The sequence below is a fragment of the Dunckerocampus dactyliophorus genome, chromosome 21 (assembly GCF_027744805.1).
Source record: "Dunckerocampus dactyliophorus isolate RoL2022-P2 chromosome 21, RoL_Ddac_1.1, whole genome shotgun sequence".
Lineage (NCBI taxonomy): Eukaryota > Metazoa > Chordata > Actinopteri > Syngnathiformes > Syngnathidae > Dunckerocampus > Dunckerocampus dactyliophorus.
In genome coordinates this window covers 6,466,764-6,488,956 of record NC_072839.1, presented here as the reverse complement: position 1 = coordinate 6,488,956, position 22,193 = coordinate 6,466,764, and the positions used below count along the sequence as shown (strand labels likewise).

At 39.4% G+C, this 22,193-nt stretch overlaps 1 protein-coding gene across 1 annotated transcript in view; it reads right to left on the bottom strand.

The window, feature by feature from the left end:
• The window catches only part of kcnh2b (potassium voltage-gated channel, subfamily H (eag-related), member 2b), a 281,282-nt gene that overhangs the window by 248,328 nt on the left and 10,761 nt on the right, over positions 1 to 22,193 (bottom strand). The window contains exon 2 of the mRNA XM_054765236.1: positions 5,314 to 5,544. Within this exon, the coding sequence (XP_054621211.1) occupies positions 5,314 to 5,544 (231 nt within the window). The remainder of the gene's footprint in view (positions 1 to 5,313; positions 5,545 to 22,193) is intronic.

Sequence of the window (22,193 nt, the reverse complement as noted above, 5' to 3'; positions counted from 1 at the left end):
AATCAAGTGTTTGGGATAACTAGCAGTGAGTCTCTTACAGGAATTTTGGCACGCTCATCTTTGCAGAATTGTTGTCATTCAGCCACATTGGAGAGTTTTCCAGCATGAAGCGCCTTTTTAAGGTCATGCCACAGCATCTCAATAGGATTCAGGTCAGGACTTTGACTAGGCCACTCCAAAGTCTTCATTTAGTTTTTCTTCAGCCATTCAGAGGTGGACTTGCTGGTGTGTTTTGGATCATTGTCCTGCTGCAGAACCCAAGTTGGTTTCAGCTTGAGGTCACCAACAGATGGCCGGACATTCTCCTTCAGGATTTTTTGGTAGACAGCAGAATTTGTGGTTCCATTTATGACAGCAAGTCTTCCAGGTCCTGAAGCAGCAAAACAGCCCCAGACCACCACACTACCACCACCATATTTTACTGTTGGTATGATGTTCTTTTTCTGAAATACGGCGTTACTTTTAAGCCATATGTAATGGGACACACACCTTCCAAAAGGTCAAATTTGTCTTGTCAGACCACAGAGTATTTCCCCAGGTTCTTGGAGCTCATCAAGATGTTTTCCGGCAAAACTGAGACAAGCTTTAATGTTCTTTTTGGTTTTTGTCTTGGAACTCTGCCATGCAGGCCGCTTTTGCCGAGTGTCTTTCTTATGGTGGAGTCATGAACACTGACCTTAGCTGAGGCAAGTGAGGCCTGCAGTTCTTTGGATGTTGTTGTGGGGTCTTTTGTGACCTCTTGGATGAGTCGTTTCTGCGCTCTTGGGGTCATTTTGGTTGGCCGGCCACTACTGGGAAGGTTCACTACTGTTCCGTTTTTTTGCCATTTGTGGATAATGGCTCTCACTGTGGTTCGCTGGAGTCCCAAGGATTTAGAAATGGCTTTATCACCAGACTGACTCAGTTAAGTTATTTTTTATCAGGGAGGGAAATCAATTTTTCACACAGGGCCATGTAGGTTTGGATTTTTTCTATATAATATAAAAGTTTAAAAATAATAAAAAGTTTCATTTAAAAAAAACGCAGTTCAGTTGTGTTGTCATTGACTAATAATTGCATTTGTTTGATGATCTGAAACATTTAAGTGTGACAAACATGCAAAAAAAGAAAAGAAATCAGGAAGGGGGCAAACCACTGTATTTTTCTAACAATACATAGAGATGTTTTTTCTTCCGAATGTCCTGTTCATTCAAAGCTCCATTGTAGCATTAAAATAAGTTTTAAAAAAGGAGGGAGAGTCTTGATTTAGATAAGTACAGAAGACTAAGCAAAGGCTGGGGGACTAAAGGACTAGACAAAACACAGCTGCATGTGCACTGCTGATAACGGTGAGTATTCATCATCGCTCTAAATGAAAACCTAGCGAGTGTTTGAGGAGCAATTGCTGATTTGCGCGAAAGTCAAACGGTTTCAAAGAAGCTTACCTCCGAAATACATTGTGTAAGATGTGAGGGATGAGCATGCGGATGAGGCTGTCTGAATGGCGAACATAATCGGCATCACAGCTAACCCTCATTCAAAATGAAGTCTAACTGTAGTGATTTTTATTGAGAACTATACACGTCGGCATGTGAATCAGCTGAAACAAATTCTCCAAAGCCTAATGCTAGCTTGACGTTGGCATTCTCCTCCGGATCACCATTTGCAATAAAAGCCATTATTAAATTAGATTCAGCTCCAAAACCCTCCCCTTCTCTCTTCGATTGCTATTGTTAACTCACATTGCAGGTTTAAGCCCTAAATATGCCTCACACACACTTAAAAACAAAAAGTATAAATGGGTACTCACTACTAATGGATGATAACTTAAGATGATCGATGAACAGGTGGATCTATTATTATTTATTCATTAATTTTTTTTAAAACAGGATCAGAGTGCGGGCGCAATGTAGCAAAGTATGACTCTACCTTCCTCTTCAACACCACCTTCCTGTTTTTTTTCTCTTTTATGTCTTGAATTCCATCGTGTTTCTCACCTCAAGAACCCAAAATGGAGCTAAAGAAGAAGAAGGAGATGAGAAACACGATAATCTTTTATGTCTTGAATTCAATCGTGTTTCTCATCTCCTTCTTCTTCTTTAGCTCCATTTTGGGTTCTTGAGGTGAGAAACACGATGGAATTCAAGAAATAAACATAACAGGAAGGTGGCGTTGAAGAGGAAGGTGTTGGTCTTGCTGCCACATTGTGTCTTTGGGAACGCTCACGTCAAGAGTCAAGGTAAGCGTAACCTTAAATACTCATTATCCTTTTCATTCATCATTTATGTTTTCTGCTTGTGTCGGAAAACTAAAAAAGGCGTTTTGTGTTAACATTTTTGGCTTTCTGGAACACATTAATTGGATTTCCATTATTTTTTATGGGGAAAAATGTATTCGGTTAGCTTTTCTTTTGGTTAGAGTGGTTTCTTTTGGTCATCCATCCCTGTGAATGGATGACGCTCACCAAGGTTCCACTGTCATTTAAAAACCAAGTAGTGGCACACCCCACGATACAGGTTTTTGTTTTTGCATGCAGCTGTTTCAGAAAAAGCAGCAATTTTTTTTCTTCTAAATAAGCCCCGAAGCGCATACATAAGAAGTCCGCTCGCTGAGCACATAGGATGATGTTTTTTTCATGAAATACTTTTGATTAGCGACTTGTTTGTATTGGAGAGGCTGGAGTACAAAGAGTAGAACATGAAATGTGCAGAGGAGAAGAGACAGCTGGTGCCATCTCTCGTCCTCCTTCCTCTGACCAACACCGCTGTGCTCAGAAAGACACTTTCAGACTTGTCGCTGTTTCTCTCCTCGGCTGTGTTGTTTTCCAGTCTCTTATGTCTTCTTGCCCTCTTGTTTCACCTCCATTTCTTCCCTTTCATCTTCCCTTCGATTTCCCTCCATCTGTCTCTCTCTCTCTCTCTCTCCATCCTCATGCTGCTCGGGTGTCCGTCCACAGGTGCAAAATGTCCAGCACATGCTCTAGCTATGTCAGGGACTTGACAGCATGATTACAATGGCAGCTGTTTATCGCCAGGGAAACTGCCTATTGATACCTAGAGCAGTTATCTGGTCCAGGTCCAGCAGGCATGAGTGCAAACACACAGTAATTAGACTTCATTGGAAACACTATTGTGAGGGTTTGTCACTAGCTCCGTCTCCTTCGTGAACGTTGTATACATAGAAGGATTCATCCGGGTCATGTCAATCAAATAAAAAAAAAATGCAATAAAAGTTCTTAAAAGACTGAAATGAACACTCTCCAGAGTAAAAAGTAAACAAGGGGAAAAGACTGATTCAATCCAATGACTGGCACAGAGAAGCAAAATTAGCATATCAAAAAGGAGTAGTCTCGTTGCTCATGCATGCAAAATGAGCATGCAGGCGGAAAGTATTGCATCGTGTAAACAAATACAAGGATGGAAATACATTGGTGAGAAAGACACCCATGCCCTCATAGGTTCCTTCCATCCTGGTACAGATTTGTTCATTAATAAACACATTGGGAATATGCCCTCTAAGGTAGATGAGCACAAAAAGCTGACCAACAAAGACATTTGATCTCCAGCCAGTGCAGAGTTTGCTACTTTTCTGACCATAAAATCGCCTTGGACCTTCGAGCAGAACAAGTGAAGTACAGAGGAACCCGTTTAAGTCCGCCAACTCATCGAGTGCTACTCCATTGTGTTGTTCTTATTACTAAAAAGTGCCCGCTTAAGTCGACGTTGGCAGACATGGTCGATCACTTTGTCGACTTTCCACTTATCCAAGTCCAGCAGCAGTCTCAGTAGCGAAGCCCAGAATTCCCGGTCTCCGGCCACCTCTTCCAGTTCCACCGGGAGGACACCAAGGCGTTCCCAGGCCGGGACACCTCACCAGGCGGTGTTCGGACTAGATGCCCGAGCCATCCCACCTCTGAGCCCCACCTAGATGACCGAGCTCCTCACCCGATCTACCTTTTTCCAACCCAGAACCATAGCCTCAGTTTTTTGTCATTTCTATGAAAAATGGGTCAGTTTGTGTAGACATGTGCTGTAGTATTGTTAACGCCATCATTATCGCTAAGCAGCGTGACATGACAAAAACATGACTACTGTCTAGTGGTGTCCGGATCTGATACTGATAACAGTTCACGGTCCGATATCAGCAAAATGACCATCAGATTACCGTAATTTCCAGTGTATAAGACGCTACTTTTTTCTCACACTTTGAACCCTGCTGCTTGTACAGTGATGCGTGATGCGATAAGCAAAGTCAGCATATTTAAGTACATTTTATGTGTTTTTTGCCTAAATTAATCATTTTCATGCTCACTAGGCGTGAGTAAAGTTACATTCCTGAGACAATAGCCAATGAAGGACGAACTGTACATAAACAGGAAGTAAAAAAGGAACAAGAAGGACCTTTATTATTATTATTATATCTACTATATTGGGTAATATGGTTGTAAAGCTGTTTATAGGAGTGCTATTTAATGTCGTAAACAAGGTTTCTATGCCCTAACTATGAAAATAGTCTATTTATAAATAAGTAATCCTACTTCACGGGAATTCACTTATCACGGTCAGGTCTGGAACCAATTGGCCGCGATAAATGAGGGATTACTGTATAAAATGTTTGGGTACACACCACTAATGAATGATAATGTAAGATAATCGACAAACAAATGGAATCTGAGGTGTAGAAGTTACATTCCAATTTTGCATCTAACAGCAACTATGGTGCGTTCAAGTACCAACAAACAAAGCGCAATATCTCAATGCTTCGGGAAAAAACTAAATTAGCTAAGTGCGCTAAAGGGGGTTTAACAGTGGAATGTGGTTTTTGCGGAAAAAAACGGCCTTTTTCCTGAGAAAAATAAATAAAAGATAATTATGATTTGGACCAAAAATCTGTGAATTTGTGAAACTGTGAATGCTGAATCGTGAATGTTTAACAAAATTACCGCAGCAGCTCTGTTAAATAAGATATCACATGAAAAGACATATAAATAAAAATACGCACAAATGGAGGAAACCGCTTATGTCGACTTAAACGGGTTCCACGAGAGTATTTTGGAAGACATTTGAGGAGCGGTAGCGTTTGTTTGAATATTTGTTACACGATAAGATTCAAAAACAATAAAATTCCATCATCAAGTTACTGCATTACCCACAATTCAGCACCAGAGAGGAATTGAGCTTAAAGTCAATGCCTGATTGAGGAACATGACAGATTAAAGGTTAATATTGTACCAATGCAAGAACCAACAGCATAATCAACATCCACTGTCACACAAACACTCTCACACACCTTGAAGAAGACTCAGGGGGGAAAAAAAAGTATATGTTTTCCTACCATCTTTGCGGTAAAGGTTGATCTCCACTTTCCTCTCCTCTGACCCCAGTAGGGCCTGCGCCATCTGAGCGATGGCCAGACGTTTGGTGTCAGGTCCATAAAGGAAGTTACAAGTGCAAGGCTTCTGCATGATCTCGGCTCGCGAGTACCCGCACATGTGACAGAAGCCATCGTTGCAGAAGATAATGGCGCAGTTCTCCACTCTTGCGTTGGCAATGACGAACTTGCGACCTGCGGGAAAAGAAGGCGGTTATTTCTCCGTGCCGTCCACTGGAAAATGCCACATAGCTATAATGTTATTATTGTGGGATAAATACAAATGTCTGGTTGAAAGAAATACGCAACCAAGGCCAGAAGGGAGAGTAAAGTCATCAGGAAGCTAGTATAACAAATATAAACATTCAAAACCCCATGTGTGTCTTTATTTCCCCGACCTGGCTGTCAAATTGGCTTAAGCAGCTGAGTCTTCCCAGAACAGAAAGTCCTTCCATGCATCCATTTTCTACTGCTTATCCTGTTCTGGGCTGCATTGAGCTGGAGTCTATCCCCGCTGGTTTCTAGTAAAAGGCAGACTACTCCCTAGACTGGTCATCAGTCAATCACAGAGCACATACACAGACAGACAACCTTTCAAAATCACATTCCCACTGTCACTGAGTGAGAGCTAGGGGTGGGCGATACTGAAAAGACAGGATCAGGTATTTGCGATACTGATACAAATACTTTTTGTTTGACATTTTTCAAGATCGTTGAATGATTTGGTGGTTTTTGTCCCGTCACCATAGACCAAGGCTCTATTATTACATAATATTGAATTATAATTATGCATGCACAATTATGGATGTAATTATGTGCCTATGCAAGCAAATTTTACATATTTCTTGTATACTTTTGCAGTACAGTACAGTATTTGTCAAGCATAAAAATGGCAAAATGAATACAAATATAAAGCATTCTGAAGACACATTCACACTGGTTAGTAGGTGTCAGTAATGTTACTGTTCGGTGAAGTGAAACACACAAGCACCAGACTTGATCGCCAGAACAACACGCTTTTATTGCAGGTTTGAATTATCTAACAACAGGCCCAATAATCCCCAACACCGGCTACAGTTGTGGTCGTAACCCATGCCAAGATAAAACTCAACTCTGGACCCCTGACGTACCTCAGCTCACCTTGTACCAAAACACATTTACAGCTACACACATGAGCACAAGTCTAATTTATGTCTTATATGTCTTATTTTCTCATGTAATGTCTACTATACTGGGTAATAAAAGTATAAAGGTGAGTGTAGGGGTGTTATGTCATGCCTAGAGGGCACTAATAATCTTAACCGTATTTAGAAACACCTTTTTCTATGCTCCAACTCCAAAAATATTCCATTCATAAATATGGAATCCTACTTCACGGAAATTCACTTATCACGCTTGAGTCTGGAACCAATTAACCGTGGTAAATGAGGGATTACTGCAATGCAAAATAACTAAAACGCAAAAACTATTATTACTTTCCTTAATAGCGCAAATATTAACTGGACATGAAGCCAAAACTGTGCAAAAATAGCAACTCATGATTAAGAGTCTTATCTTTGCTGTTTTCTGTTCATAACTTAGTTTCATATAAATGAACGTTGTTTTTACGGGAGTCCGTTGTTTGCGGGTAAACGGAAATGATTTGCACTGTGTAACTTCCTGTGACGACATCTTCCTGTGACAAAATTTGCAGGTTTCTATTGGCTAGAACCGTTGAAATGACATGTCAGGTGTTCAGTAGGGTCTTGGAATCAATCCGATTCCAAATTTTGTTCCTACAGAGCTTAAATGTGTGCATTTTAACTTTAGTTGGAAAGCGCACACTCCTGCAGCAACATCCATACACTGCGTGACTCTCACGTGTGACACTTCACTGAATGCAACTCTTTGGCACCATGACCTCTCCTTGGTGTCAACGGATGATAGTAATGAACTCCAAGAACCACTTCAGTGCCAAAACACTCTCCTACAACTCAAACGCCACTTCACTTCCCGCATATCTGCAATAAACTGATCTGACAGAAGTGGAAAGAGTACTCAAATATTGTACTTTACTCAACTGCAAGTAAGAGTACAGTTAAAAACATCAAGTAAAAAAATTAATGGAGATGGAACGGTTGGGTACAGAAAACATCGGAGGTTGGATGAAAGGGGAAAGGGAGACATCCTGAGGGAGAGATGGATTACCGACTTGAAACAGAAGCAACATGATGAATGGAGACCAATATATGAACAGGACAAGATGGAGTAAAGAAGATCTGCTAAAGAATGGACGGTACTGTTTGAAATTCTTGCAAAATGCATTGAATCAGTGCACTGAGAACTAGTCTATTTTGTAAACCAATTTGGGTGTTGCAAGAAGGTCTACAACTGCAAAACAATGAGCAAAATCTCTGCCAAGTGGAGCTTTGGACACATTAATGCATCCATCTGCATGCTTTACAATATACCCCTTATGTCCAATAGAAAGCATTGATAAGCTCTTCCCGTCCTGCCCCCTGTAAACAAACCCTACCATGAAAATCCCTGATGAAACACATTTCTATAAAGACGTCCTATTCTACTTATTTCAGGGGATTTTAAAATAATATCGGATCCCAGTGGGGCTGTATAGTAGGTTCTTTAAGAAAATGCTCCATGAAGCTCACAGGGTAAATCTGCATTCTTCTCCTCTTGGCCAACATGCTCGAATTCCACAACCTCCACCCTGACCATTAGGAATGGTCTGCCCCCCACTCCCTGGATAAAGAAGTGAATCAGTGAAACTCGAGTCTTTGTTGAGCACCTGTGAGTCAGTGAAACTTGTGGGCTGAGCGAGTGAATTTCTCCTTTTGTCGAGTCTGTGATGCAACTTGGGCAGGAACAAGTTACACTCAGTGAATCAGTGAAACTCGAGTCTTTGATGAGCGCCCTTGAGTCAGTGAAATTTGAGTCTCCATCCACCTGTAAATCAGTAAAACTCGAGTCTTCATTGAGCACCCGTGAGTTAGTAAAACTTGAGTCTCTATCAACCCGTGAATCAGTAAAACCAGAGTCTTTATTGAGCACCCTCAAGTCAATGAAACATGAGTCTTCGTCAAGCTGTGAATCAATAAAAGTCAAGTCTTCCTTGAGCACCCGTGAGTTAGTGAAACTTGAGTCTCTATCAACCCGTGAATCAGTAAAACCAGAGTCTTTATTGAGCACCCTCAAGTCAATGAAACATGAGTCTTCGTCAAGCTGTGAATCAATAAAAGTCAAGTCTTCCTTGAGCACCCGTGAGTTAGTGAAACTTGAGTCTCTATCAACCCGTGAATCAGTAAAACCAGAGTCTTTATTGAGCACCCTTAAGTCAGTGAAACATGAGTCTTCATCAAGCTGTGAATCAATAAAAGTCAAGTCTTCCTTGAGCACCCATGAGTTAGTGAAACTTGAGTCTCTATCAACCCGTGAATCAGTAAAACCAGAGTCTTTATTGAGCACCCTTAAATCAGTGAAACATGAGTCTTCGTCAAACTGTGAATCAATAAAACTCAAGTCTTCCTTGAGCACCCGTGAATTAGTGAAACTTGAGTCAAGCTGAGCAAGTGAGTGTCTCCTTTTGTCGAGGGAGAAGAACAGTTGCACATTAAAATGGCGTGTTACCTGGTTTCCTTTTCTAATTTAGCCAACAGTAGCTCGTGAACGAGTTAACGGCGATGAGTACTCGTGAGTCCCGATTCAGTAAGAAACTTGCACGTTTTTAACAACTTGTTCATGACTGTCACATCTCTAATATACAGTACATATCTGAAACGCTGCAAATGTAGCACAGGGCCCCTTTAACAGTGTCAGAATAAATGGTGAGCATCGGCTAGAGGAGGCATCAAGGCACATTTAGGATTGAAAGTTGTTCTTTTCACCAAGACAGCAGGTACTCAGAGAGTCTCTAAGCCCATGAATGCCAATAACAAGGTCCCATTTCAAGTGAAACATGCCTATTATAATGATAACAACTTTTTTAAGATGAAGAAAAAGTACTTTTTCAATAAAAGATTGCAAGCGGGGGGATTCATTTAAGATCATAAATAATTATAATTGAGCGAGAGGATTATTGCGGCAGGGAATATGAGGCCTGCAGGTCATTAAAAGCACTCTTATTGTCCAAAAACAAATAACCTTTTGGCCATTTCAACTCCATTTTTGGACATCTTCACAAAGGCTAACTGTCATAAATCATCTTCAAGGAACTTCTTTTCGCGCCAGCAATTATTTTTGCTTGGTATGTAACACTTCAAACCTTGACCGCAATGAAAGTACGCTGACTCCTGGAAAGTTGAGCGGAGTATGTCTGCCAAAATAAAGCATAATCTTCAAAAGGATCTTGATTTAATACAGTTTGCCTTTGGTGATTTTCCACCTGTGTCTTCAGCCCACATAGAAAACTGTGAAAGCATCTTCAACTACCAGACTTTTTGTAGTAAGCATGTTTTTATAACACTGATTTTATCATACTTAAGGTGTCATGACAACAATGTTAAAACAACAGATTACTCATTTTTGGCCTCCTGATGTGCTTTCCCGTAGCCTATATCCAATCCGCGTGTTTGCGGCTGTTTGTAATGATTGACATGTCGACTAGCCAATGACGGAGCAGAATCATTCAGGACCTTTCATGCAAAAACAAAGCCAATACAGTGGACGGACCACCACCAAAAAAATGTAAGGGATACGCCCATAAAAAATTTCTATTTTGACACACGGCTCTCTTCCCCCAATTTTGGATCAACATTTGCAATAAAAGTGATTGTTAGAGTTATTATACTGGATTCAGATCCAGAACCCTCTCCTTCTCTCTTCAATTGCCATTGTTCACAGCCATGTTTACAAGCTAAGTGGTGATGCTGTATCCATTAGCTTTACAACATATATCTTTTAATTTCACAACAGGAGATATGCGATGTTAAACATCGGTATCGGTTGATATCGATATCGGAAATTGAGAGTTGGACAATATCGGCAAAAAGCCAACATCAGCAAATACAGTATTTTTTTTTTTTTTTTTTTTCCAGCCTGCAGTTCCTTTTTTTTTTTTATCACACAAAGTACACAGTTATTTCAGGATGCTGCTGAAAGAAATCATGTCCACAGCCATGTCGTCCGTCGCTAAGCACACAATCATCACAGCTCCCTTTCTTCATACAAAACACACATACTTTTTCAAAGCGGCACATTCTAAATTCAACAGGCCACTCTCACGGGAGACATCAAGTGATGGAAAGCCTGTTCACATATTCATGGAAACAGTGAAGATACGTTGCGGGGCTGCGCTTGATAGCGTGCCTCCATGAATTAGCGGCAGCAGCGGTCCTCAGACGCTCGTAAAGCTTGATAGGTTGGTCTGGCTGCAACGAGCACTGGGTAATCCAAAAGGCACGGATATGAGCGCGTGTGTATGTGACAATCTATCGTGCATTTCCGACCTTTTGGGTATGTGGTCTTCAGTCACTGATAATCGCCGTTGATAATGGGTTGCTTTCAAGCTGTTTAGGTTGATTAGAGCAGTCGCGTATCTGTGGTGGCCCGCCACAAATAGATTTGGGGCTACGTCTTCGCCCTTGCTCATAAACACATTACAATGGGACTGTCTGTGCCTCTTGCTTGCCAGTAGATGGCATCGTAACTCTGCTTTTTAACACGTCTCTGCCAAAGAATAAGGAGACTGTGCCGTGAAAGCACGTATCAACGAGCAGCAGGTGCTTTGTTAGTTGCGGGAGGAGGAATGAAAGACCACATGCTGGAGGGATTATTGCGATGAAAGACCACACTTTGTTTGTTGGTCCTTGAACGCACCATAGTTGCTGTGAGACGCAAAAGTGAAACTTAACTTCTACACCGTGACGCAGACTCCATCTGTATGTCGGTAATCTTACATTAGTGGTGAGTACCTAAACATTTTATACCTGTAATCCCTCATTTATCACCATTAATTGCTTCCAGACCTGACCATGAGAAGTGAATTTCTGTGAAGTAGGATTCCTTATTTATAAATTGAATGTTTTCATAGTTAGAGCATAAAAAACCTGTTTACAACCTTCCAAATAAGTTTTTTTTAACCATTATTAAAACCCTTTAGAGATGAAATAACACCTTTAGACTTATATCACCCAATATATTAGACATAATAACAGAAAATAAAATAAGACATAAATAAGACATAACAGAGACTAGCATTGGGAGAGTTCCTTGTTTGTTTGTGGACAGCATACTTCCTGCGGTGGCTATTGTCTCATTAATGTAACATTACTGACACCTAGGGACCAGTGTAGAAAACTGCGTCTTCTGAATTTGTACATTTTCATGCTTGACAATGCTCAATTTGGGCCAACAATAGGTAAAATTTAACTAATAATAGTCGGTAGTCAACTACGTCAATTTTTTTAATTCATTTATATGAAAAACCGTGATAGCATGAAGCCATGAAATTCCAACCGCGATGTAGCTAGTAATCCCTCGTTTGTGGAATATTAAAGATTTATGGAATATTTTTGTAGTTAGAGCATCAAAAATGTGTTTACAACCTTCTAAATATGGGTTTTAACATTACCACAGCCCTCTAGACATGAAATAGCATCCCTATAGTCACCTTTAGAGTCGTATTGCCCAATATATTAGACATAAAAAGAGAAAATAAGACATATTAGGCATAACATAACACGTTAGCATTGGGAGAGCTCCTTGTTTTTTTTCTGGACTGCGTCTTTCCTGAGCTGGCTGTTGTGTCATCAGTGTAACATTACTGGCACGTAGCGACTAGTGTAGAATACTATACTGTATATCCGTCTTTGAAGTGTCTTCTGAATGCATTCTATTTGTATTTTTGTTCATTCAGCCATTTTTATGCTTGAAAACGCTCAATTCGGGTCAAGAATAATTCAAATTTGTTTAAAAAAAAAATAAACAATAGGCCATAGTCAACCACGAAATAGCGATAATTTATTAACTCATTCAATCCCAGACATTTTTTTTAAATGACAACCCCTTCAGCACCATTTTAGACGAGTTTGACAGATTTTTCAAGGCACACAAAATATTGTGTTCTAAGGCTCTATGAAGATGGAACCTACCCAAAGAAAGATTAGACTCTCATCTTACCTCCAGAAAAAAAAAGTTTGTTTCTACATTTTTCCGTTCTTTAGTAATTAACAGTAGAACACAGGTAAGTTTCAGGAAAATATCAGTTCCTGACTAAAAAAAGGGAGAAAACCAGCTTTTCAAGAATAACTTTAACTTTGACAGATTTTTTTTTTTGCTTTTGTGGCAGCTCAAATATCTAAACACACCAACAAAAACAACACAAAAAAGGGTTGTTTTACATGAATAAAAAATAACAATCAAAAATAAAAATTTGTTTATAAACATAACACCATGAACTATTTACAATTTTCACATTTGGAACTAAACTGTGTGTTTGCGCGTGTGTGTGCGTGCGTTAAAATTTTCCGACAACGCGTAACCTTCTGCACCCTACACTCCTCCACGCTCTCTCACTTCCTCCTTCCTGTCATGTGTGATTTTTCCCATCTATGATCCCCGCTGAGCTCTAATCAAATGCCCTTCTGCCACCTTGTGGCCGTTTTTATGGCTTAAAATTGGTCTGAAAGTGACATGCATTAGTTGAGAGTTGCATCATCACCTCTTTTTGCCTCTCGCGCGAAAAAAACGTTGAAGGCGTCTTTGGGATCACGGGCGTTCGGGTTCATAAAAACGTGTCTATACGTCTTTGGTACTGAATGAGTTCATTCATTTATTTCGAAAAACTGTGATAGCAAAGAAAGCGCAAAGTGGCGAGGGACGATGTGGATGTGGAAACCTTGCAATGCGCTGGGAAAAAAGAATTGCTGGGAAAAAAGAATATGTTGCCATGCCATGTTTGTCCTGATCAACGCGCAATAATCTGCTGCGTTTGGAGTTGAAGAATTCAAAGAGCCCCTTTCCTCCACCCAGCCTCCCTCCGAGCCATCACTGCTTTTAGAGACATCGCTGACAGCTCCTTACTTTCTCTGCAATCTCTCTCTAATGAGCTTTTGAAGCCCAGAGAGCTGATAGAGAGGCTGATTAAAGACACGCTGCTGCTCTGGAGGAAAACACCATTTAATATTCACACACATTCAGTGTACAGACACACATATGCATTATAAATTTACCCCGGTCTAAGCGCGCGCGCACACACAGACACACGACTACAAAGTAACTTAGGTGCACACACGTGTTTCGACGCAGACCCACCAACGCAGACTGAATAATTCACTAAGAAGCAGACCTCGCGGGCTCCTTTGCAGTCTACCAGTTTGTGCGGGGATGTGCACAAGCTGTGTGTCTGCGCGCGTCGGTGAGTGTGTATCTGTGAGTGTTATTGTGCTTGGAATCTCCCTGAGTGTACTGCGTAGGCGGATGAGGAGGGAAGCCCATGTGCTGCAAGCACGAGTCAACACAGCAGCTCGGAGCTCTGTTTGCTGCACAGACGGCGAGATAAAGGCGGAGAGATAAAGGACGAAGGGGAGAGACAGATAAATGAGAGGGATAGAAAGAGGAATATTCAAATAGGCACAGAGAGAATGAGCACATATGTGGTACTGGTGCAGACCAACTCAATAACAGGCTGGGATTTTTATTGTTTTTCAGTGGGGGTTCTCTCTTAAAACTGGGCTATTGCCATGGAAACTGATGATCTGACTCTGCTAAATTTTCAAACACAAAAGGGTTGCTACAATTGTTTAGTCAGTCAAACACGACGGCAACCGCCATTCATCGGCCCATTGCAGACAAATATCATTATGTTCATTCTGGAGTTATGTACACTTTAAGCAGCATAGAAACATGGCGGTCGAGATGACAAATGCGATTATGGACGTAACAAAGACATGAAGAGCCTTGAATGTTTATGGGTGGGTTTTTGTAACCCAGAGAGACAGAATAAAACGAATGCGAAAAAATAACATTTAATGATTGCTGTAAAATTATTTGTATTATATTCTTCTAATATAATTATTTTATTTCCATAATATTTTGACTTTATTCCCATAATATAACTTTTTCCCCCAACCTAGATTTCCAAAAATGACAACTGTATGACTTTTTATTTTTTTAATAAATTTATTCAATATTTCAACTTAGTGCTGCTAAAATTACATTATTATTCCTCATAATAGTTGAGTTTATTCTTGTAAAATTGTGATTTTTTTCTTAATATTTTTACTTTTTTTGCTTTTGAAATGACAGCTTTTTTACAAACATGTATTTTTTCTTTAATATTTAAACTCAGTGCTACAAAAATGACATTATTATTTCTCATAATATTCAAGTTTATTCTCGTAAAATTGTGAATTTTTTTCTAAATATTTTGACTTTTTCTTGTGAAATTACAGCTTTGTTTTAAAATGTATTTTTTCTTCAATATTTTAACTCAGTGCTACTGAAATGACTTTATTATTCCTCATAATATTTGAGTTTATTCTTGTAAAATTGTGAATTTTTTCTCTTAACATTTTGACTTTATTCTTGTGAAATTACAGCTTTTTTTCTTGTTTTTTTGTTTTATTTTATAACTATTTCAACTTTCTTCTTATAAATGTTGTTCTCCTAATTGTGACTTTATTCCCGTAATATTTTGACATTATTCCCATACCATTATTACTCCATCCGTATCCATTTTCCAAAAATTATAACGTTATTTGTTGTTTTATTCGTTTTTCATAATATTACAACTTAAAAAAAATAACTATTTCTTTAATATTTCAACTTTGTGTTACTGAAATGGTGTTATGTTTTCTCATAACACTACGGCATTATTCTCATTCAATTATGAATATTTCTTTCTTAATATTTTGACTTTCTTGTTCAATTATATTGTTAGAATGTGGCTTGGTCCAATCAAAAACAGCTGCGGGCCGCCCTTTGGACACCCCTGGGTCAGCCGTTTCTTGTTTTTCTTCCATTTCCTCCAATGACTGCGCCAATGGCGGTCTCCTGATCACCAAGCTACTTGCCAGTTGTCTTGTAGTTCATTCCAACCTGCAGGTCTACAATCATGGCTCTTTGGTCTTGCCCACGTAAAGTCAGATAGCTTTATCCGTTAGGTCACACCGTCTGCCTGCTGTGTGCAGATTACGATATGAAGGGTTAGATAACCTTCACCTAAACGTTCATTCTTTTACTCATAACCAGACGTTGACAAGTGCGATGTTCGCATTGTCCAACTAGCTCCAGGGTCCACATGTTTAGTTTAGGGTTAAGAACATATGCCACCAATACGTGACTTTGCTCAAATGCATGCTGGATTCTTCCGTACAACACGGCACAGCAGCCAAGTCCCCCCAACTGTCATTAACATCAATAATCCCATAATCACAGCAATCCTTAATGGGCTTGTTCGCTGGAAAGTGTCTCAGTCTACAGTGTGTACAGCATCTCCCTCTGTCTTAATGAGGTTTTGCAGATTTATGCAAATGAGCGCTAATCCTCGGGACGCTGCGGAGTCTTTAACTCGGTGAGCTGACCTTTTCTGTGCCCCTTTCAAGGTGGCGCACGGGAAATGAAAGAAGGAGCCGTGGCAGCTGAGAGACAGAAAGGCGCACGAGATGAATGAAGAAATTAATTGGTGATCGGCGCAATCAGCGGCAGGGAAATGACGCAGGAGATTTATTAAGGCGCCGCAGTAATCCCTCATTTGTCACGGTTATTGAGTGAATTTCTACAAAATAGGATTCCTTCTTGATAATTGGAATATTTTCGTAGTTGTGGCATAGAAAGCCTGTTTACAATCTGTAAATACGGTTTTTAACGTCATGAGAGCCCTCTAGACATGAAATAACACCCCTATAGTCACCTTTACACTCTTATTACTCAATATAATATAGACATAATCATAGAAAATAAGACATTTAAGACATAAATAAGACTCATGCTCGCGTTCCGGTGCAAGGGGAGCTGAGTGGGTGGCAGACAGGAAGTGACGTCGGGAATTCAGAGTTGAGCTTTAGCTTGGCGTGGATTACAGCCAGAGGAGCAGCCTGTGTTAGCGATTATTCTTTTCCATTGTCATCAATGAAAGCCTGTTGTTCCGACGATCAAGTCTGCTGGGTGTGCGTCTCACATTACATTAACATTACTGACACCTAGTGACCAGTGTAGAATACTACATACAATATCTACATCACAGCGTCTTTGAATGCATCTTCTGAAAGCCCTGTATTTGTGTTTTGGTTCATGTAACCCAAAAACTACACAGAATTTGCTTAAATAAGCATTCTTTTTGACTAATAACAGGCCGTATTCAACAACAAAACATCATGATTTATGAACTCACTCAATACCAAAGACGTATTTGTATGTTTTTATAAACCCGAACGCCCGATCCCAAAGACGTCTTTTACGTTTTTGTTCGCGCGAGAGGCCAAAAGAGGTAATGATGCAACTCTCCGCTAATGCATGTCACTTTCAGAGCAATTTTTAAGCCATAAAAACGACCACAAGGTGGCAGTAGTGCATTTGATAAGAGCTGTGAATGGAAAAATCACACATGACAGGAAGAAGGAAGTGATGGAGCGTGGAGGAGTGTAGGGTGCAGAAGGTTACGGATTGTAGGGCAATTTTAACACATGCACACACACACACATAATTTAGTTCCAAATGCGAAAAGTGTAAATAGTCCATGGTGTTACATTTGGGAATAAATTGTCATTTTGATGTAAAACAACCCTTTTTTGTGTTGTTTATGTTGGTATCGTTGTTTACATATTTCAGCTGTCACAAAAGCAAAAAATATTTGTGTCAAAGTTAAAGTTATGCTTGAGGTTTTCTTCCTTTTGTAGTCAGGAACCGATATTTTCCTGAAACTTACCTATTGGTGATTGCAAAAGAACAGAAAAAGGTAGAAACAAAGTATTTTTTTCTGCTGAAAGACGAGAGTATACTCTTTCTTTTGGTAGGTTCCATGTTTATATATTCTGTGCGCCTTGAAATATCTGTCAAAATCGTCTGAAATGGGCTTGTCTTTAGAAAAATGGCTGGGATTGAATGACTTCATGGCCAATTATGCAAAGTAGACGACAACATCGTATGAAAACTGAGGTTCCATTGTATTTTTCGAGTTGAAAACAGCTACACAATCTGAAGTGTTTTATTGACTTCATAGGCTAGCGGATAGCAATTACAGTACAGATCAGAGTTTAAAACATTTTCTGTCTTCGTTTTTTTTCCCACTTTTACATCAAAGCAGTCTCCGGGCGTGTGAACCTCACTTGACAAGGTGCAGTCAATGCATCTCTGCTCGGTTATTATTCCATCCAAGCAGGCAAACTAAAAACCTGGCAGGTGTCTGTGTTGATGTTTTAGCGCTTCTAAGAGCGCTTCACTATTTTATAAGCTGATGATGTCGATGCAGGTGAGGTGTTTTCACCATCTGAGAAAACAGATCCGAGGGGCTCATCTTCAATTGCTGTGTTGTCGCAAACATTCCTCTATGACTAAAAATATGTTTTTGACAAAGCTGGTTTATTTTGTCTTTCATAAGTGCAAGTCTCGTGTCTCTGTTGGGGACGTGACGCTCTCCACTTACTCGAATATCAGAAACACAAACAGCGACTTTCTAATGATGAAACAAGAATGCAATCGCAGAAAATCTGCCTCGCGATTGCGTGATATCGCTATTTTGATACATTACATTATACTGGATCCTCCAGAGACCTACAATCTGTAATTTGATTAAAACCGTCGTAAAAAATAAAACAACAACATATAACTCTGCGATTGGCTGGCGACCAGTCCAGGGTGTAGCCGGCCTGTCGCCCGAAGTCAGCTGGGATAGGCTCCAGCATACCCCCGCGACCCTAATGAGGAGAAGCGGTATAGAAACTGGATGGATGGATGGAACACTCATATCCATTTGTTATGTTTCCATAAATAAAAACTCTCCTTCCTCATGGACATGATATCACATCTGGACCGTCCCCCCCCAAGCTAGTTGAGCCCACCCCGTGTATGTAAGGCAGGCTTCGCTACACGTTGTAAAAAGCCTCGGGCTCTGCGATTAGGCTAACCTAGGCTAACCTAGCATGGTGAAAAAGCGTATTATTAGTAGGACTTTTTTCTGTTGTTTTTTTTTCAAAATGTTTCAAGTTTCTTCTTAAATGATCTTTGTAAAATTTCTTCGTAATACACTATAATGACTTTATTCCCATAATATTAAAACTTTTTCCCCAAACAAATTTTCCGAAAGTTTCCCATAATATTACGACTTTTAAAAAATAACAGAATTTTGCATTCATATTTAAGTTGCTTTTTTTTTTCCATTTCTTCTGTTCTTTTTTGTTAATTTTCCAACTATTTCAATTTACTGCTTGGGAATTTTCTTCTCATAATTCAGACTTTATTCCCATTAATTCAATAATTGTTATTCCCATAATAGTTTAATCATAGTATTTTAATCTTTAATATTTCAACTTTATTCTCCAAATTTTGTGACTTAAAAAAAATGTCTTTTTTTCTTTGATCGTTCAACTTAATGTTCCTAAAATGAGGTTTTTTCTCATAATATTACAACCTTATTGTTGTCAAATTTAAACATTTTCTCCTTAGATTACAGTTTTTTTCTCTTAATATTTTGACTTTATTCTTGTAATATTACTAAAAAAAATTTCTATTTTTGCTGTTTTTTTTTTTTATTAAATCATATTCTTAGAATGTGCCGCTTGCTTACAAAAAACACCGCCGCGGGCTGCAAAAAGCCCCCGGCCGCACTTTGGACACCCCTGGCATTCAGTGTTTCCCATCCATTCATTAGCATGGCTTGCCCTTGGTCATAAACACATTACAATGGGAATGTCTGTGAACGTAGCTTGTAGATGGCGGTATGCATGCACACTTGGCACCTTACTTATAAAACTGTGCATGGAAATCTGACCAAAAGTCTGCGCACGCCAGAAACCCAAAACGTGTGTGCGGACAAAAATATTTAGACCTATAAAAAGTGGCATAAGCACACATTCACGCAATCTGTGCTTCACCTGCTGTCCAAAACGCCATCTCCACGCCTTCAATTCCCCATAAATGGTAAACGCAAAGTGGCTGATGAATGCGGCGTCCATACTTAATGACCCTTGATTGCATTTCGCTCGGTTCTTCTGAATCACGGCTGCTCAGAAGGTGAAGAAGCGGAACTTCGCCGAAACTGAGATGGAAATCTTAGTTGGCCTGTAAAAACATGATATTTGGAGGACAGAGGGGCGGCATAACAGGAGGAAGCAAAACGGGACGGACATCAAGGCACACATTTCTACCTTTTTCCTAATTGATAGCACATTTTAGATGAACAAAAGCCGCAAACACTCAAAACAGTCATGAAGTTAGGTGGAAAAATTAATTGCTGTAATTCCAGACGGATAGTTTACAAATATTTAACTCCATGATGACATGAACACCATCAAAACATGAGGTATATCATAATTATTTGACCTCACCGCTTAAAATGTGCGTCGCCTTTTTGCCGCGTCTCCAACTACAAAGGTGGCGTACCGGTGCGCACATTCTCACGCTGTGTTTTTATAGGTAGCATCTTTGGCGTGGAAAACGACGTGCGCAACTTTTCGGCTTTATAAGTGAGGCCCCTGGTGTGGCGGAGAATAAGAAGGCATCGCAGGAAGGATCAGCGTTGGCAGTTTAGCAACCTATTGTAACTATTTCTCACAAAAAGCTACCAATCAAACAGGATGTCAACTAGGATGAAGAGCAGGAAGAAGAAAGAACGCGGCAAGTGAGGTCGGCCGTCAGTGTTTACATGATTCCAAGTTTACAAGTGTGTGCGTGCTCTGCACCACGTGAGCGTGTGGACGAGAGAAAAGGGAGGAGGACAGCAGCACAGACCCTCGACTCTACCCAAACTCCGGCACTATTTTGACTCCTCACTCGGCCAAATGAAACAGATGGAGCACAGGAATGAAGCAAACCACCTGGGAAGCCCCTCTCGCTTCTCTCTTTATTGTGTATTGGTGCAATAAAGCAACTACGGGGGCGACATTTTCCTCTTTGCGTCTTCATTTTGGAGGATGCAGCTGGAGAGGATCATACAAGTTTACAGGAAAAAGACATATTGTATCATATTAGGGGGGGGGGGCTGCAGAAAAAAGCGTTACAGCCCAAATACATTAGTGTGTGTGTGTGTGTGTGTGTGCGAGTCATATGTTGCATGCACTCAGCAGCCACACTTCCATGTCTTCTCACAGGGCCACAGAAGGCATCTCCTCCTCCCCCATTGGGAACATGAAGGGCTGCGAGCCTTATGCAGCTCTTCAAAGTGAGGAAGCTCCAAACGTTCAGGTTGACGACCTGCTGTTGTTGGCTAACTGATTCAATGAAATGAAAGCGACATCATTGCATTGTAGAATTAACTTCAGCTGGATACTAACTGAGCATTTTCTTAAAACTATCATCAGGGACCGTTTCAATGACAAGTTATGTAAAAATATACATTTATTTTGTTTTTTCCCGTCAGGGGTCACCGAAGCGAGTCAACTGCATGTTTGATAGGCTCCAGCGTACCCCGTACGCCATACGACCCTAACGAGGATTAAGCGGCATAGAGAATAAATGAATGAATTAAATAAAAGTATAAAAAATATCATAAAAATAACTAGTAATAATAAAAGGGACTTAAATAAAAACGTTTACAAAAAATTAAAAAAATACAAACGACTTAAATAAAAGCATAAAAGTACTAAAAATCAAACGTGACTTTAAAGCGTAAAAAAATTAAAATTACTTAAAAGTCTAAAAATAATTCAATCAAAAGAAGAATGACAAAAATGACAATTATTAAAAATAATAACTTAAATAAAATCAAAGAAATAAATAATTACTTAAATACAAGCATAAAAAAATTAAAATCAAGACAAATAAAAATGCCTTAAATACAAGTGTTTAAAAAATTATAAAATAAAAATGACTTAAATATAAATGTGAAAAAATAATAAAAATGACTTTAAAATGGTAAAAAAAAAATTGCAATTATTACAAATGATAACTTAAATAAAATCAAAGAAATAAATAATTTTAAATACAAGTATAAAAAAATTACAAAAATAAATACAAATAAAAATGCCTTAAATACAAGTGAAAAAATAATAAAAATGACTTTAAAATGTTAAAAAATAATAAAAATTACTTAAATAAAAGCATAAAAAAATAGACATAAATAGAAATGTAAAATAACTTAAATAAAAGTGTAAAAAAATTATACAAAGTGTAAAAAATATGTAATCAGTTATGATGATGAATCATGTTTTACTGCTGCTGTTTTCTCTCCACAACTTTGTTTCATGTGAATGAATACCCGTTTTTGTTGTTGTTGTTGTTGTTGTTGTTGTTGTTGTTAGTTTATTGGCACATCCCTGAAGTCAAACAATCTCCTGGGATGGATTGTGTTTGGGTATTGACGGTCCAAAACAACAGCCGTACTAAATCACCCCTTGATGTCTAACACAATGAAATCTCTTCGACATGAAAAGTTTTAGATTGAGGTAAATCTTCACCGTCTTTGAGTCTGGGAAGCTAACATTCCATTTTTTTTGCACATAAACTGTGAAAGTTATGTGAAAGTACCTGCTTATGGTAGACAGCGTGTGCACCACAGAAGGAGAGAGACAGTGGGAGGATGTGTGGGTGGGGGTGTCGAAGGGGGGAACAGTTGCCATGGCGATGAAAGTGTGTGTACTTTAAGCTGTCGAATGGTAACATCCTCCAGGGAGGACAGTGGATTCAAGCATTGTAATTGGCCAACGTCCTTCTCTAAGGAGCACAACAAATAACACAAAGCCCCAAAAGGTTGCGGT